This window comes from Indicator indicator, chromosome 4 (genome assembly GCF_027791375.1).
Source record: "Indicator indicator isolate 239-I01 chromosome 4, UM_Iind_1.1, whole genome shotgun sequence".
Taxonomy (NCBI): Eukaryota; Metazoa; Chordata; class Aves; order Piciformes; family Indicatoridae; genus Indicator; species Indicator indicator.
In genome coordinates this window covers 48,002,458-48,017,273 of record NC_072013.1, presented here as the reverse complement: position 1 = coordinate 48,017,273, position 14,816 = coordinate 48,002,458, and the positions used below count along the sequence as shown (strand labels likewise).

The 14,816-nt window shown below is 43.1% G+C and overlaps 2 protein-coding genes across 2 annotated transcripts in view; one reads left to right on the top strand and one right to left on the bottom strand.

The window, feature by feature from the left end:
- Window positions 1-1,735: 1,735 nt before the first annotated feature.
- Window positions 1,736-5,590, bottom strand: LOC128981785 (galectin-related protein A-like). The gene is made up of 4 exons (XM_054400728.1): window positions 5,567-5,590; window positions 3,272-3,360; window positions 2,305-2,479; window positions 1,736-1,973 (listed from the first exon to the last, which is right to left on the bottom strand). The coding sequence occupies exons 1-4, from the start codon at window positions 5,588-5,590 to the stop codon at window positions 1,830-1,832; spliced, it is 432 nt and encodes a 143-aa protein (XP_054256703.1). The 3' UTR covers window positions 1,736-1,829.
- A 2,128-nt stretch (window positions 5,591-7,718) lies between these two features.
- ZFYVE26 (zinc finger FYVE-type containing 26) overlaps window positions 7,719-14,816 on the top strand; it is a 45,660-nt gene continuing 38,562 nt past the window's right edge. Inside the window, exons 1-6 of the mRNA XM_054400727.1 lie at window positions 7,719-7,909; window positions 9,344-9,422; window positions 9,758-9,847; window positions 11,606-12,158; window positions 13,395-13,525; window positions 14,398-14,562. Coding sequence (XP_054256702.1) covers window positions 7,719-7,909; window positions 9,344-9,422; window positions 9,758-9,847; window positions 11,606-12,158; window positions 13,395-13,525; window positions 14,398-14,562 — 1,209 coding nt within the window. The remainder of the gene's footprint in view (window positions 7,910-9,343; window positions 9,423-9,757; window positions 9,848-11,605; window positions 12,159-13,394; window positions 13,526-14,397; window positions 14,563-14,816) is intronic.

Genomic DNA, 14,816 nt, shown 5'->3' with positions numbered 1-14,816 from the left:
ATTTAGTTAATTAAGACTGACTGAATTGAAGTCACAGAAGATCCTGGTGTCTGAGACTGCCTTTCTTGGTGTATCACAATAGTCTTGTGCTAAGTGTGCTAAGCCACAATCTGGCTGCCAGGATGATTGCTACTGTGAAACAAACCAGGGATCTGTCTGTCCATCCATCTACCATTTGCTTCTCTGTGAGGCTGGAAAAGATCAAAGGATTCTCCTCTCTGGTATATAGATTATTCTGATGCCAATAATGGCCCATAGCAGTACAGGATCCTGAGTATCAAATTAGACCAGTGGCAGTTATGCCAGTCAATAGCTGGTGCTGAGTACACTGGAAGAAATCACTCAGCCATAAAAGCCAGACTTTTCCTCCTGATTATCATCCTAAGTTAATTTTTGTGGAGCACCACTAGGACTGAGAACTCCAATAGCAGTTCTGACTATTGCATTTTCTATTTTAAGCAATTAAAATTTCCATTATTTATCTAGTAAAATTGACTTTGGTATCATTATCTCTCTCTCTCTCTCTCTCTCTCTCCACACATATATAAAGTTCAGTATATTTGAATCTCCTGTGCTCTTCAGACATGATTTTGCTCAGAGGATAGTCTAAAAAAGAAGGGTTTCATACACTGTAAATTTAGATTTATAAAGAACATTTATATGAGACATTCTCCATAACAAAGAAGGGTAAAATGGAATGTAATAGATGATGAAAACACCTGATCAGTCTGCTGATACATTATTTTAATAAAATTCCTTGTGCTTTCTGAGTACCTGTATCTGACAGCCAGACCCTGCAGAGCCTCCAAAAACCCTCTGACCACAGCATGCTATATACCTTCTTGGAGAGGAATTTGATAGCCCTCTACCCATGGAGACAGCTCTTCACAGATGTTTCTTTTTTGTTCTCCAAGTTATATACCTTAGACAAAGAATCTTCATCTCATCTGGACATTCCCCTTCATCCTGTGTTATAACCAACTAATCATAACAGAGCCCAAGGCAGCAGCTATGATATATGCATAGATATGTATTAGAATAGCCATGTATTTAGGACTTCTGTCTAAATCTACAGCAATGAAATAACAGCACAACACTCAAAAGCATTCAAATATTTAACAGAGATGGTAAAGAAGTTTGCCAGCAGAGATGCAGTTTCAATTAAATACAAGAATGGACAATGCAGTTTCAGCTACAGATACCATTCCCTAGGGCTGGTCCAGAGAAGACTGAAATTCACAGTTGTTGAAACCTTTGAATTCACAAGAATGCTGTCTGCAACAGGCAGGAATGCTGCTAAGGTATTTATTGCTCTGTACTGGGAAGCACTTTGTGCTGACCAAGCCAAGCTACCAGGAAAAGCAATTCCTTCTTGATAATGTGAGGTGGGGTCTGCCAGACTTCCTTTTTCTTACTTATAAAGAAATCTTCTGCTTCTCCTCCCTCAGTCTCACCACCTGCATACTGCCTAGTTCTTGCCATCAGGGTAGCAGCCATCCCATTGCAGAATGCTCAGCTCCACTGAGTCAGCATGTGTGAGGGTTAGGGGACCACGAGGATGTGAGATGTTGCATAGTATCAGAAATCTTGCAGTTTGGGGGCTGAAAAAGTATTTCAGCAAAGGCCCTCTGATTTACCTGGACCAGCCACAGTTGTGCAATTGCTGAGAGCAACTGGGGAAAAAAAGTGTATGTTTCAAACACATCAGCAAATGAAAAAGATACAGTTCCCACTCTCCAGAATCAGACAGAGAAAAGAGACAAAACATTTCTCAGACAGGAAAAAATACAATTGCCTCTGTCCTCTGGTGACACTGTGTTTTTTTTCTTTCAAGCCACTTTGGTAAGCTTGATGTCCCCTGTGATCTGCAAAGCTTTCACTAAGTTCAGAGGCTGAATACGGTGAGTGAAGTCACAGAGCTGCCGTCCATCAAGCAGGACTCGTATTTGCTGGTGTTCACATAGGAGTTCCATCTGCAATGGGGAAGGATAGGAGAAGGTGTTAGAGATGATTTCACGAGTATGGACTTAGAACCTCATGTGATGGGGATAGTGAAGCACAAAGTCTATCAGTTCTGACATGCCCTTAATAAATAACCTACCCTCTGCTGTGATGATACTCTGAGCGAGCTCTTTCACTAAGACTAGAGAAAGGAATAGGCCTCTCTCTTCAGGGCTTGAACTGTTGCTCTCTGTGCCATACTAGACTAACCTGGCAACGTCAATAATTAGCTCTCTGTGGGCATAGCCTTCAGTCTTTTCCATCTTCTTTTCTCCACCCTATTCATAGTATCTTAAAAATTACCTTAAATGTGTCTCCTGCTGTAAATGGGAAGTAGGGAATAGTCTTCTCTTCTCTTCCCCACTTCCCAGCAACTCGAGCATTTCGGGTGATGGATTTGTCACTAAAGTTAACTGTAAACAACAGCCCAACATCTTTGTTTGCATCCAATGGATCACAGAGCAGAGTCACTGAAAAGCTGAAAAAACAATTAAATGGCTAGGACTTTCAGACATGTGAAAGGACATGGGGAATGTGGCAGATGCCTGTAAAGACTAAAGACATTGACTTCCTGTCAGACTGAAACATGGGACTTCTACAGGTTTAGAAGCTGCAGAAAGGGGTGAGAAGAGGCTGATCTTTGTTTCTCCTCCAGTTTCCAGTAGGGTGCTAGTGTCTTCTAATGTTGCTTTCCCTCTCTTGTGGATGAACTCAAACCAACAAGCATGAGCCAATTCTAATTTGTGTCCTAAAGGAGGTTATGGTGAATGCTTCACCAGTGGAAGCACTGATCACTGCAGATGAAAAAAAACTGCACAGATCAGCATAGCTGCTGCTCATCCAAATTAAACACATCGGTGAACCTGCACCTCCTCTGCCAAACCCACTGTTTTTCATGTGGTGTTTGTTCCAGCCCCTCACAATCAAACAAGATGCAGGTTCTGAATTACACCTCTTCTTTGGGTTAGGAGGGGGTGGCAGGGAGGGAGGGAGGGAGGGGAGGATGCCACTTGTGTGGCCACTCCAGCTCATGTTAGATAAGAGTAAGGAGTAGAAAATCCTGACAAGGCAGTTAGAAAGGCTGAACAGTGAGTTCTTTCTTGCTCTTTAAATCTTAGTCTAAACAGGAAAATTAAATATAGCCATAAGTTATGAATCTGTCTGACTTTCTTCCTCCAAAGAGCACAGACCTTCAAGGAATCTCTTGAATTTAGAAGACAGGTAGGAGCATGTATGATGGGGTGAAGCCCCCAACAGTGCTTTCACATACCTCTTGGGGTTGGAGTGCACCATTCCTATGACTGTGAGTTTCATGGCTGGTCTCAGGCCACCTTTAATTTCACCAACATATTGCTCCACCTGCAGGTACAGTGAAAAACGTGCTGCTGTAAGTCATGCCGTGGGTATAAATCAGCTTTAATAGCTGCTTTGGTCACCTCATGTAACTCAGCTTTATTGGATTTAAAAAATATTTCTGGCCTGAAGTACTTCTGGCATTTTTGGTATAAATTCTGTCAGTCCTGGTATCTGAGGCAAGTAAGAGGGCCACCATAACCACATTGGCTGCCTGACAGGACTGCTGGCTCCAGTGGGCAGTTGTGACCAAAACTGCTGTAAGTCAGTCAAGTGGCCACCATCAGTGCTCCACCTGACTAATACCTGTTATTGATAGCTCTGACACATGCCTCAGGTTGCTCTGGGAACAGCCACCACTGACTTCAGGTGACTGATGCCACTCTCCAGGACAAGAGCAGGTGCTGCAAGTGCAGTGGTGACCCACATGTCTCAGGAGTGACAGGACCCAGATAGCTGACAAACCTGTGATGAGATGGTGATGACACAATAAATCTAATTGCAGCAAATCAAAACCTTTGTGGCAGTGTAACACAAGACTGCATGAACTTGCTCTGCCAGCTCAAATTCAGTAACACATTTTGGTAGGCTAACTTGATGCCAGCAGGGCAGGTGGTCTTTTTCCTCTGCCATAAGAGCACAAAGCCAGTGGAGATGCTGCCCAGCTGCTGCATGTTGAAAGAAATGCAGCCGTGTCCTCACAGCTGATTCCTGTCACACCTGTCCCCAATACTTTTTCAAATCCAGAAAATGGCTTCTTGGTGGATCTACTTTTGTAAAGTTCACAGAAACTTGTAATTACAACTGCCACCCATAGATCAGAGCCACATTTACTTGCTCCAAGTAATTATCTAATAGCTTCGGTGGTCAGTGGAGAAACCAATACAAGCAGTGGCTGAAATGGAAAAATAGAGAGCTTGGAAACAAGTGATAGGGACATTAGAGACATTTAGAGACTTTAGAGACATTTCAGAAAGGTCTTTAAAATGTAAGTGCCAGAATGCTACACTGCAGCATGTAATCGCTCCCTATGCAGATTCACTTAGAAAGAAGCTGCTATAAAACATGAAGTGTTACTAGCAATTTGTGTGGCACTGATAATACTGCAAGGCAATGCATAGCAGACCCTATTTCAGATAAAAAGTACTTTATCATTCCAATGCTCCAAGGTAAAAATTCAGACATTTTTTTTGCTAGCAGACCTGCAGAATATGTGTTTTATTATTTTTACTATGGGAAGCACTGCATCAGCATGGAAACCCATGGACTTTCTGACAGCAAATTGGTGCCCATTCCCATGTAAGTTGCTCTGGGTGTTTCATACTTATTTTAAATTCTGAGAAACATAACCAAGATCAGATTTTTAAATTATTGAATGCCAGCTTGCTTATCAGAGATTCAAATTCAAGATGAAAAATGTTTTACTTATACCCTATTTCCTAATTTCAATATGTTCGTTATATCTCCTGCTAAGATGGCCTTAAATTATTTTCCCATCTTGATATCCAGCCATCTTTACAACTTCACAGACATGTTAATAAACATCTAATTCCTAACAAGGCCAATACTGGGAGAAGTTAATGGAAAAGTACCTTCAAAAATTACAGCAGTGCTGCTGATTGCTACATTTACCCTTGCAGAAGTGAGTGGGTGACTCCAGCAGGTATATTTTGTACTTTTTAACACCCAATATGTCTTATGTGAGGGAGCAGCTCCTCAAGCAAGGAGTCTGATTGTAAAGAGATACTTTAAACTGGATAAAGCAATTAGAGAGTAGGTAATAAGTATAAAAGATCCCAGGCTAAATTAACTTCATCTTCCTGCAGGTCCTGTGTCACACTAAAGCACCTTCTTTGTCTGCACAAGAGAAAACAATACCCTAACTGAAAGCATGCATTGAGAAATGTTTTGCATAGAGCTGCACCATAGTAAGCACCTTTGTTAAAGGCACAGGGAATCAGAACTGAATGATTTCAATACTTCAGCCAGCATGGCTCAAGTGAGTTCAGAGGCATGACTACCCATGCACCATTTCTCTGACAACACTGAGTTTACAATACAGGTGAAAAATACTCAGGGTGCTGTAGGAGGTAATGGTACAAACTCCTGCAGCATCTTGCATGGTTTATTGGTGGGTCCCAGCACATGCACATAGACTTATCCCCTTTCCCTTATTTTTCCAATCAGGAGCCCTGAGGACTCAGTCACTTACTTTGGGACACCTTTCGTCCATCATCACTGCTTTGCCTCTTGCACTTGCCTCCGTCGCAGTAGTCCCTGGAGAAGGTTTTGTTTTGTGTGTCAGGACAAAAACAAACAAAAAGCATAGAATAAAGGGAGGATGTTGGGGGGGTGTGGGGGCTTATCTCTGCCAAACAGTAGCTGGACACCACCCAGCTGAGCAGCTGAGTCATGGCCCTTCAAGCCTGATCCCACCAGGGAGGCTCAGAAATAACAGAGTGAGCGTGAGAGAGCAGGGTGGCTCCAGTGGTGGACAGTCCTCTGAATAAGAAACTTCCCTGAATAAAAAAAACTGGCTGGATGGCCAGGCCCAAAGAGTTATGGTGAATGGAGTTAAATCCAGCTGGTTGTGACTCAGAAGTGGTGCTCTCCAGGGCTCAGTATTGGGGCCAGTTCTGTTTAATGTCTTTATAATTGATCTGGATGAGGGGACTGAGGTGTAAGCCTCAGTAAGCTAGCAGATGATACCAAGCTGGGCAGGAGTGTTGATCTTCTTGAAGGTAAGGAGACTCTATAGACGAATCTTGCCAGGCTGAATTGACATGGCCTGTGGTATGAGGCTTAACAAGGCCAAGTGCTGCCTCCTGCCCTTGAGTCACAACAACCCTATGCAGGACTTGGAGCAGACTGGCAGAAAAGGACTTGGGATGTTGATTGACAGACAGGCGAATATGAGCTGGCAAGTGTGCCCAGGGGGCCAAGAAGGCCAACAGCATCCTGGCCTGTACCAGCAACGGTGAGGCCAGGAGGAGTAGAAAAGTGATTGTGACCCTATACTCAGCATTGGTGAGGCTACACCTCAAACACCGTGTTCAGTTTCGGGCCCCTCATTACAAGAAAGACATTGAGGCTCTGCAGCATGTCCAACGAAGGGCAGCAAAGCTGGGGAAGGATCTGGAGAGTAAGATTTATGAGGAGCGTTTGAGGGAGCTGTGGTTGCTTAGCCTGGAGAAAAGGAGGCTCAGGGGAAACCTTCTTACATTCTACAACTACCTGAAAGGAGGCCGTAGTGAGGTGGGTTTTTGTCTTTTCTCCCATGTAACAAATGGTAGGATGAGAGGAAATGACCTTAAGTTGCACCAGGGGGAGTTTAGAGAAATTCCTTCACCCGAAAGGGTTCTCAAGCATTGGAACAGGCTGCCCAGGGAAGTGGTTGAGTCCCTGTGGAGGTATTTACAGTACGTGTAGATGTGGTGGGACACGGTGTAGTGGTGACCTGTCAGTGCTGGGGTAGCACTCACAACATACATGCAACCCTCTCTCTGTATGTTTGTGTGTATAACGCCTGTGCGTACAGCCTCTGGCCAGACGGACGACGCTGGTCCCCTCAGGCAGCGGCCGGCCCACACGACTGTACAGCCTGAACGGGAGCCTAGGGCAGCAGCTAACCAGAGCCACCAGAGATTCGGGCACGTGCTGGTGGGCGGAGATGGGCGTGGTTGGCGGCGGGGCCTGCGCTGCCACCTTCCCTGCGACGGCGTCAGGCGCCCTAAAGAAAGATGGCGGTTTATTTACATTCTGCCCCAGCTCGGCCAATGGGCGCGCGGCCGCCCTCGTGCCCCCCCGGCGGCGCGGTCAGCTGAGGTGGTGCCCAAGATGGCGGCCGCTAGGGCTGGTGTTGCCGGGGTAGTGCAATAGAGCCTAGTGCCGCCGGGGTGGCCGCGTCCTGCCCCACCAGGTAATGCGGGTCGCGCCAGCACGGGCCTTGGGGGTCGCTGATCCGGGACGTACCTTGCGGGGGAGGGCGAGGCCGCGGGCGAGTGCGCGGGCCGGGCGAGGAGCTGCCGCCATCCCCACAAACGGGCGGCCGGGGGGTCGGGCGGCAGTGAGAAGCGACGAGAGCATCCGGCGAGTTACTGGGCTGGGTTTCCCCGGGCGGCGCACCCGCCGCGGGGCAGTCACGGCAGAGCGGTAGCCGTGTTATCGGCCCGCGGTGCTTGGCACCTGACTCCTCTGCCCCATATGGGACGAAGCCACTTGAAGCCCGGCCAGGGCTCTACGCCTGGCCGTGCCCATGGCGATGTCAAGACGAAGAAAACATCAGGATGGTGCCCCAACGCGCCCTTATGGCATCTGTCCTTGCGTATGTCACCCTGCCCAGGTCACCTGCTTGTCCTGGGAAGATGCATTCTTTTGGAAACGAAGAAGAGGTCTCTCTGGAGCGGCTCTTCGGATTTTTCTGTGAGTGTGTACGGCATGGTGACTGGGAACTTGCGCAGGCCTGTTTGCCCCAGCTGAGCCAGTGGCATGGGGATGGCCCTGAGAAGGTGGAAGCGATTCTTCAAGCTCTGGTGGTTTGCCCGGTGGGGGTGAGGTAAGTAAAGTACTGTTTTGGTTCGGTAGGCCTGAGTGTGAAATGAGAAAGAGCAATCAGTTTAGTGGTGACTGTAGGACGCAAGGAGAATCTGGGAAATAGCACTTTCTTCAGCAATGAAGTGTCTTGGAGGTGTGCTGTTCTTTGAATGCTGACATCCTGCTGCTGCCCAGCCCACTAGGATAGTGAGATGTATTCTTTTATGCAGTGGACAGGATGATTGGTACAAGCTTAAAACTTCTTCAAAGCTTTTAAGAACTGATTTTGTTTAATTATAATGAACAATATGAAGGAGAAAGAACACCTTCTGCAATTATATGCCTTTGACAGTGATCTTTGGTTAATTCAGGAATGAAACCACCAAGAAAGCATGGTTGTTACTTAAAATGTTCACATTTTTAGCTCTTGAAAGACCTTCCAATTTCTTAAAAAAAAAAAAAAAAAGTTCAAATTATGCTATTGATTTCTTATTTCTCTCACACTGAATTTTGCAATGGCATTGGTTTTACTCAATCCTACCTAGTTTTGATCTCTGCTTCTCAAGTAGGTGCATATGAAGTGTGACTTTCTAGCACTTCAGGGAACAGTGATATTCCCCCTCTCCAAGCAGATGGTAATACTTCTTCATATTAAAATTGGTGTAGCATTTTGTTAAGGGTTCTATGAAACAGTTTGCACTCACAGCAGTTAAAAAAGTCTGGAGGAAGGTGTGCATGTGGTTAGATGAATATTGTTAATGGCCATGTGAGACAAGCATTTTTGATCATTTTATCTCTGATGGTTGGGCACTTGAAAGCTTTAGTTAGCAGTGCTGAGATTTTTAACGTCCAATAAGCTATCTTGTGCTTTTCCCCTTTTTCTAGTCCTTTTAATAGTACTGAATACATTCCCTAACAGTGTAGGTTTTTGAATGTGTGTATAAGTACTGGAGCACATGAAAAGCCGTTGTAATTAGAAGTATTCTTTGTTTTATTAGTACATTAATTCACTTTTAGTTTGGACATAGAGCTGTACTGGTGCTGCTGTGACCTAAAACTTAGTTTCACTTTTTTTCAGGTAGAGCAAGGCAGAATAGGAAAAAGCAGTGATTGGCAGGCAGCCAGAATTCAAAGAAATCTGCTGAAGTGCTCAAAGAGGGCTATACAGACTGAACTTTAGACCAGGAAAAAAAAAATAGTCATTGTTTTGAAGCAAAGAACTGTGGCAGTAGTGTTGGTATTTGGTAGGCCTAAAAGTGTTATTTGCGCAGCAGAAATCATTGAGTTAATGTGTAAGTTCTGGTTTCTCTGTATTCTCTTCCTGTCTGACTCATCTTCAGCTATTTTGTCATCTTTGTCTTTTGAAAAGAAATGTAAAAATCAAAATGACCTCTAACAGTGTTTTCTTGCATTTTAGAGATGGGAATGACACTGTATGTATATTTTGCTTTTGTAGATGTGGACAGAATTCCAGCCCATGGAGAACTTCATGGCTTTGGCTTCTTGTGCTGGAAAAATGGCTTGCCAGGAATCAGGTACAGAAACATTAGCTGACTCCCAAATGGGAGCTATGGCTCTGACTTCTAGCTGACTTCCAAGTGCAAAATGTCAACCTTATTTAATTTATAGACTTTCCATGTTGTGTGGAATTAAGTGACACTTGTCAAACATATGGATAAATGGAATCCACTGGTGTGGGAGCAGAACCTAATTGTGGGACAGCTTTTAATCAAGAATTGATTATCTTCAGAGAGGTATTTGTCTGCCTCAAAATGTTAATGAAACAGCTAAGATTAGATTCATGTGGTAATGTAACTAAGTAAATGCTTTATTGGCTAATGTCTTTCTCATTCTTTTGCAATTGTTTCAGAAAACAGCTCCAGTTTTTCTTCGGAGAGAAACTGAATTTTTGTTGTTCTTGGAGGAACTACAGAAAGATGTCTCTGAGGAAGTCCTAAAGGTGAGCTTCTTAGTATGCTCTCCTTCCTCTTGTTAGTTATGCAGAATGTCCAATTTAACAGCTTTTGGGATGGAAGTTAAAATGTTTTCTGCTAACCTGACTGCCTGAGATGCTAACATGTTATTAATTTTCTAGGCTGCTAAAAGGGACAGTAATTAAGGTCCCTTTCTGAAGTTAATCCAATGTGCCTGCAGGTTATTTCTCTAGGCAGACAAGTTTTTCTATATGGTCTTTCTAACATACTTCAGTCCTGACTGCAACTACTTGCCACAGTCTTATATCTATGGACACCTTTAGTAATCATAAAGTTAAACCTACTGTGAGCCAAAATAAACCATGGTCAGCAAGGAGATTATACATCTGTTTTATTTGTCTTCCTCTTATCTCCTCTAGACCCCTGTGCTTCCTTCATGGAAATTTTTTGTTACGATCTGTCCTCTGAGGTCTGGGGCTCATTTTTTCCAGTTTGAATTAGCACATGAAAGGCTGATTTAGTTGAGAAATATCTGAAAATAACCAAAGATGGATTAGTGTTAAAAGTGAGTACAGAGAAGAAAATTGTGAGAGTCCTAATTTAGTGTTGGTTACAACAGAATTAGACCTGACATGGTGTATGGAATGTTCTCAGAAGTCGCTTCTAGTCTTAGAGGTTCAAAGTCTTAAAAGAACTTTTTTGTTTGCCTTTTTTTTAGCGGAAAATTAAAGCTTACTGCGTTGAGAGTCTATTCACAGCTTTTAAGTATGAATAAGGAAAAAGTGTTCAAGCATGGTAAACTTGAGTGATTAAAATAAATCTGCTTGGATTCTGTTAATGGCTAGTGAAGTCTGTATATTACTATCTAACCTCCAAGATTATTAAAGTTTCCACCATGGTCTGCAGTGTTGCATAGAAACAGGAGATTCAGCAACCTCATATCCTTCTCACTATTACTGTCAGAAGGATGTTAGTGTGTAGAGTTATGATTTGATCCAGCAAATAAAGGATGTTGTAGACTTGTCTTCTACTGCCAATATTCTAATCTTTGTGTGCACCAGGCACCTATCCCCTCCATATTCCCTAAGTTTTCCCTTCCAGACAAGGGCAGCACTACATAGTTCCAGAAGTACCCCATGTGCTTTTCAACTGGGTTGTCCCTCACTTTTCACCCCTTATTGGGAGAGCTAACTAAGGTTGGTTGTTTTTTCCCCTTTCTACTTCTGAAATTGTAGATTTGGTTCTGTTAGCGAGAAGAGTTCTCGTTGCTTAAGAAAGAAGTTTGTGAGATCTGAATCTGTTAGCCAGTTTGCACCAAGTTTGAAAAATTAGCGTTGATGTTGCAGTTGGTAGAGATGGTGTAAGTGTGAAAGGGTAGGATTATAAAAATCTGAATGAGCAACTAAACACAAATCATTATGCTCTTACTGACTTAGGAAGATGCAGTCACGTCAATTACACTGCAAAGAGGCAGAATATGGCAGCGCTTCAGCCGTCCCATAGGAACTGCTTGCAAACCAGCTCAACTTGCTTATGTGCATGTGGCTCATATAGTGTAGTCATGTATTATGGGATTCTTTCTATTTTGTTACATATTCAGGCATAGCCACTCGTCTAGGAAGGATGTTGGACAAGGTGGACCTTTATTGGTGGAGTTCTTAGGTAGCATGATGTTTCCAAATGGATTTATCTTCTTGCTTTCAAGTTTCTCCTATTACAAAAAAATAAAAACCCATAAATTGAATGTACTCTGAAAGGCTTCTCTTTCATTATTTCCCTACCAGGAACTCTTTGAGGCATATGAGTGCACCCAGAACAAGCACATAACAGACAGGAAAAGAAGAGATGACTGTTCTCACAGATTCAGTTTGGATATTGTTTCAGCTCTCCGGAAGCTTTTGCTGCAGGCTCCCCAGAGGGCAAAAGCCCTGCTGGAGTTCTTCCAGGAAGAACAAGGAACACAGAGGTCTTTGCTCCAGCAATATTGCTCTCTACAAAACATTTTCATTGAATTTCTTCATGACTCCTTGAAATCTCTGCAGAGGCTTCAGTGCACTTCTCAGACTTCAGCAGAACTAGATCAAAGAGAACTTGTTGATACAATTTATGCTGCTCTTAGTATAGTGACTTTTGACATGGAGCACCAGGCAGATGAAGTACGGCACATATTCAGGGAGCTCTTGGATGTATGCTGGACTGAAGGAAGCCCGCTGAGGGAGGAGAAGCTACTAAACTGTATGCTGAGGAAGCAGAGCCATGGCCTGTTAAGCCTGTATAGCAGTGTCCTCATAGAAAGAACTAGAGAAAAATTTCTAGTCTCTACATCAATCCGAAAAGGTTTGTTTCCCCTTTTTGTTTTGTTTTCATTTCATGTTTAACAAAGCAGAGTCAGTGAGGCGCTAAATTCACAAGTTGTCAAGAAGTCAGTGTTTTTGCTAAGGTGCCTTAACAAGCCATGGAGTCTTGTAAAAGATACTAAAATGACTAAAAGCAAGGAATTGGCATAAGAACCCCAGGACTCTCCCTATATTTCTGTGCTCTGCACCACGTTCTTTTATGAGCACATTTGTGAGAGATTTTTATCTGCTCAGCGTTTCTTCTGCTGAAGATCTTGCTTGTAACTAGAAAATTTACTCTCCACATCTATATAAAGGTTTTAATTGTTCAGCTGCAGCTCAGGGTCATCCGAGTTGGACATCTGTTCCACTTCAGGCCAGTAACAGTTCACCTACCTCAGTAATCCCAAAATATTCAACCCCCTTAATACTGGAAAACTTCCAGAAGTAGATGTGGAATGGCCTAATAGTTCATCTGAAAAGAAGATGCAGTTTGGTTACCTTCACAGAGCCAGAGCCAACTGCTGCTTCTATACTGGCCATCACTTCACAGCTTCTTGTCTAGTTCCCTATGACTGGTGCATTTAATTGAGGATCTTGTTGAAGCTGAATGGCAAGTGGTGCCCGTGCTCTTGTCAGGAAAGTGGCAGATGAGCATGCAAGGAGGGAAGAGCTGGAACTCCTGTCCTTTTTTGTTCACCTCTGTACATTGAGGTTAAGTCGGTGGCGTTTGTATCCTCTCTCCTACTTTACAGGGACTGCTGAAGAGAAATGGAGATACAGATACCGTTGCTCTCTCTGGGAGTAGTTCAGTTCTTGCTTTGCACAGATATTAGAAGCTCCTGTGCTGGACAAGTCTTTGCTAAGGTCCTCCAAAACAGCATAGTCTCAGAGCACAAGTGAGAATTCATGCAGTTTACAGATAGGATGCATATGACTAGAGAAAGACAGACAATGCGACCTGAACTTAGCCTCTGGGCTGAACAGGACTTGATGTGTTAGCATCTGTGCAGACAGTTTCCTGTTTTCTGATCTGACCTGTTTATTTTCTATCAAATTTCTCTTCTTTGCTTTCTTGGTTTTCAGTAACAGTATCTGAGAGTCTTAGGTGTTAACATGTAACGGCTGGTTAATATTGGAGGAAATGTTTCCCAGTTTAAATTACCATCAATTATGTTTGTTTCAAAGGTACTGGTTACTCTGTACTGAAAGGTAATCCCGTTTTGATGTTCTTCAGGTTCATCTGAGCAGCTGGATACCGAACGAACAGTGAGGAGTTTGTTCTCAGATGCCAAAGACATTCCTTCTTGGAAGACAGCCTATTTCTACTGCTTGAGCAGCAGCAAGCACTTTCTGGAACAGATTCTGGTACAGCCACAAAATCATTAAGGGGGAAATCCAGCAGTGGCTAAAGTCAGTCCTTGTATTGAACATACCTTGATGGTGCCCAGAAGTATTTTATATTAAAATAGCGTTTCCTAGGGTAATGATTTACAGGAACAAGGAGGTAACTGGTGATAGCTCCCCTACTTTCAGCTGTATGAGGAGCTCAGGACATGCAATGAGATTTTTGGAAAATCTCATCTGCATGCAGACTGAAGATTAGGTCTTCAGGATGTAAGAAGTCCTATGTTCTGCATGTAATTTTGTTGGCTACGCTATCTGATTTACCCCATGACTGAATTTATTACTTGACTTTTTTGATGCTGATAGTCTTGGGACGGTGAGGCTAGTTTGCATGGTGAAATATATGTTTTAAAGAACTTGAAGACCTGTTGAAAAATATTCTGGTAAGAGTTAAGTGATTTGAATGTATTTACATAGATAAAAGAAGCAGAATTACAGGTAGGTGGTCACTGTTAAAGTATAAGGCTGAACATACTTCTGTGTCTACATAATGTACTCATTCAGGGTTCTTAACTAATGCCTATGGCAGAGATATAATCAATAGAAAACATGTAAAGGGAAATGTAGTGTGTGTCGGTGTGAGCTGAAATTCCCCCCCCACCGAGGAGTGTGAGATGGCTCTGCAGTAAGCATTTGAAATGATGGTGGTTTTGGCTCGTAACAGATTTACTGAAGAGTAAACTGATGGCTTGAAAAATGTATGATTGGGGATGTTCCAGATGCAGAACTTAACATATATTAATGAAGCTAAATGGCTGCTTGCTTATATAACCTGCTAGGCATTATGGCTCTGCATTTTGGAAAGATAAATACCTCTTCCTTTTGTTTTCCAGGTGACTGCATTAAATTTACTGAAAAGAGAAGACTACTCAGGCCTGAGCAGCTTGTTGAGGAGGGAATTCAGCCCCCTTAGCCGTCTGTTAGTGTTGCTGGGGTGGACTCATTGTCAGAGCTTGGAATCGGCAAAAACATTGCTATGGAATCTTCACAAAACTCAGGTAAGTCAGCAGGAAGCAAGTGGCAATATCCCAGTCTGCATCCAGATAATCCAATATAAAAAAAAGAAAAAGAAATCAATGAGTATCCAGTGAAAATTTTAGTCTTTTTCAACAATGAATTAAAGAAAGCTAAGATTTTACAGTTGTGCGTATGTAACATGATTAGACTCTTACCTTTCCTCCTTACTGAGCTGTGAAGAGAACATGATTGCCCAGGATATTCTGAAAGCTTCTTTTGTGTGAGCTCTTCATCC

Excerpts from the sequence above, each read along its gene's own strand:
- LOC128981785 (XM_054400728.1), bottom strand. The coding sequence starts at position 5,590 with ATGATGGACGAAAGGTGTCCCAAA. Across the intron at positions 3,361-5,566 it reads TGGACGAAAGGTGTCCCAAA|GTGGAGCAATATGTTGGTGA; the intron begins GTAAGTGACTGA and ends CTGTACCTGCAG. Across the intron at positions 2,480-3,271 it reads GTGCACTCCAACCCCAAGAG|CTTTTCAGTGACTCTGCTCT; the intron begins GTATGTGAAAGC and ends TTGTTTTTTCAG.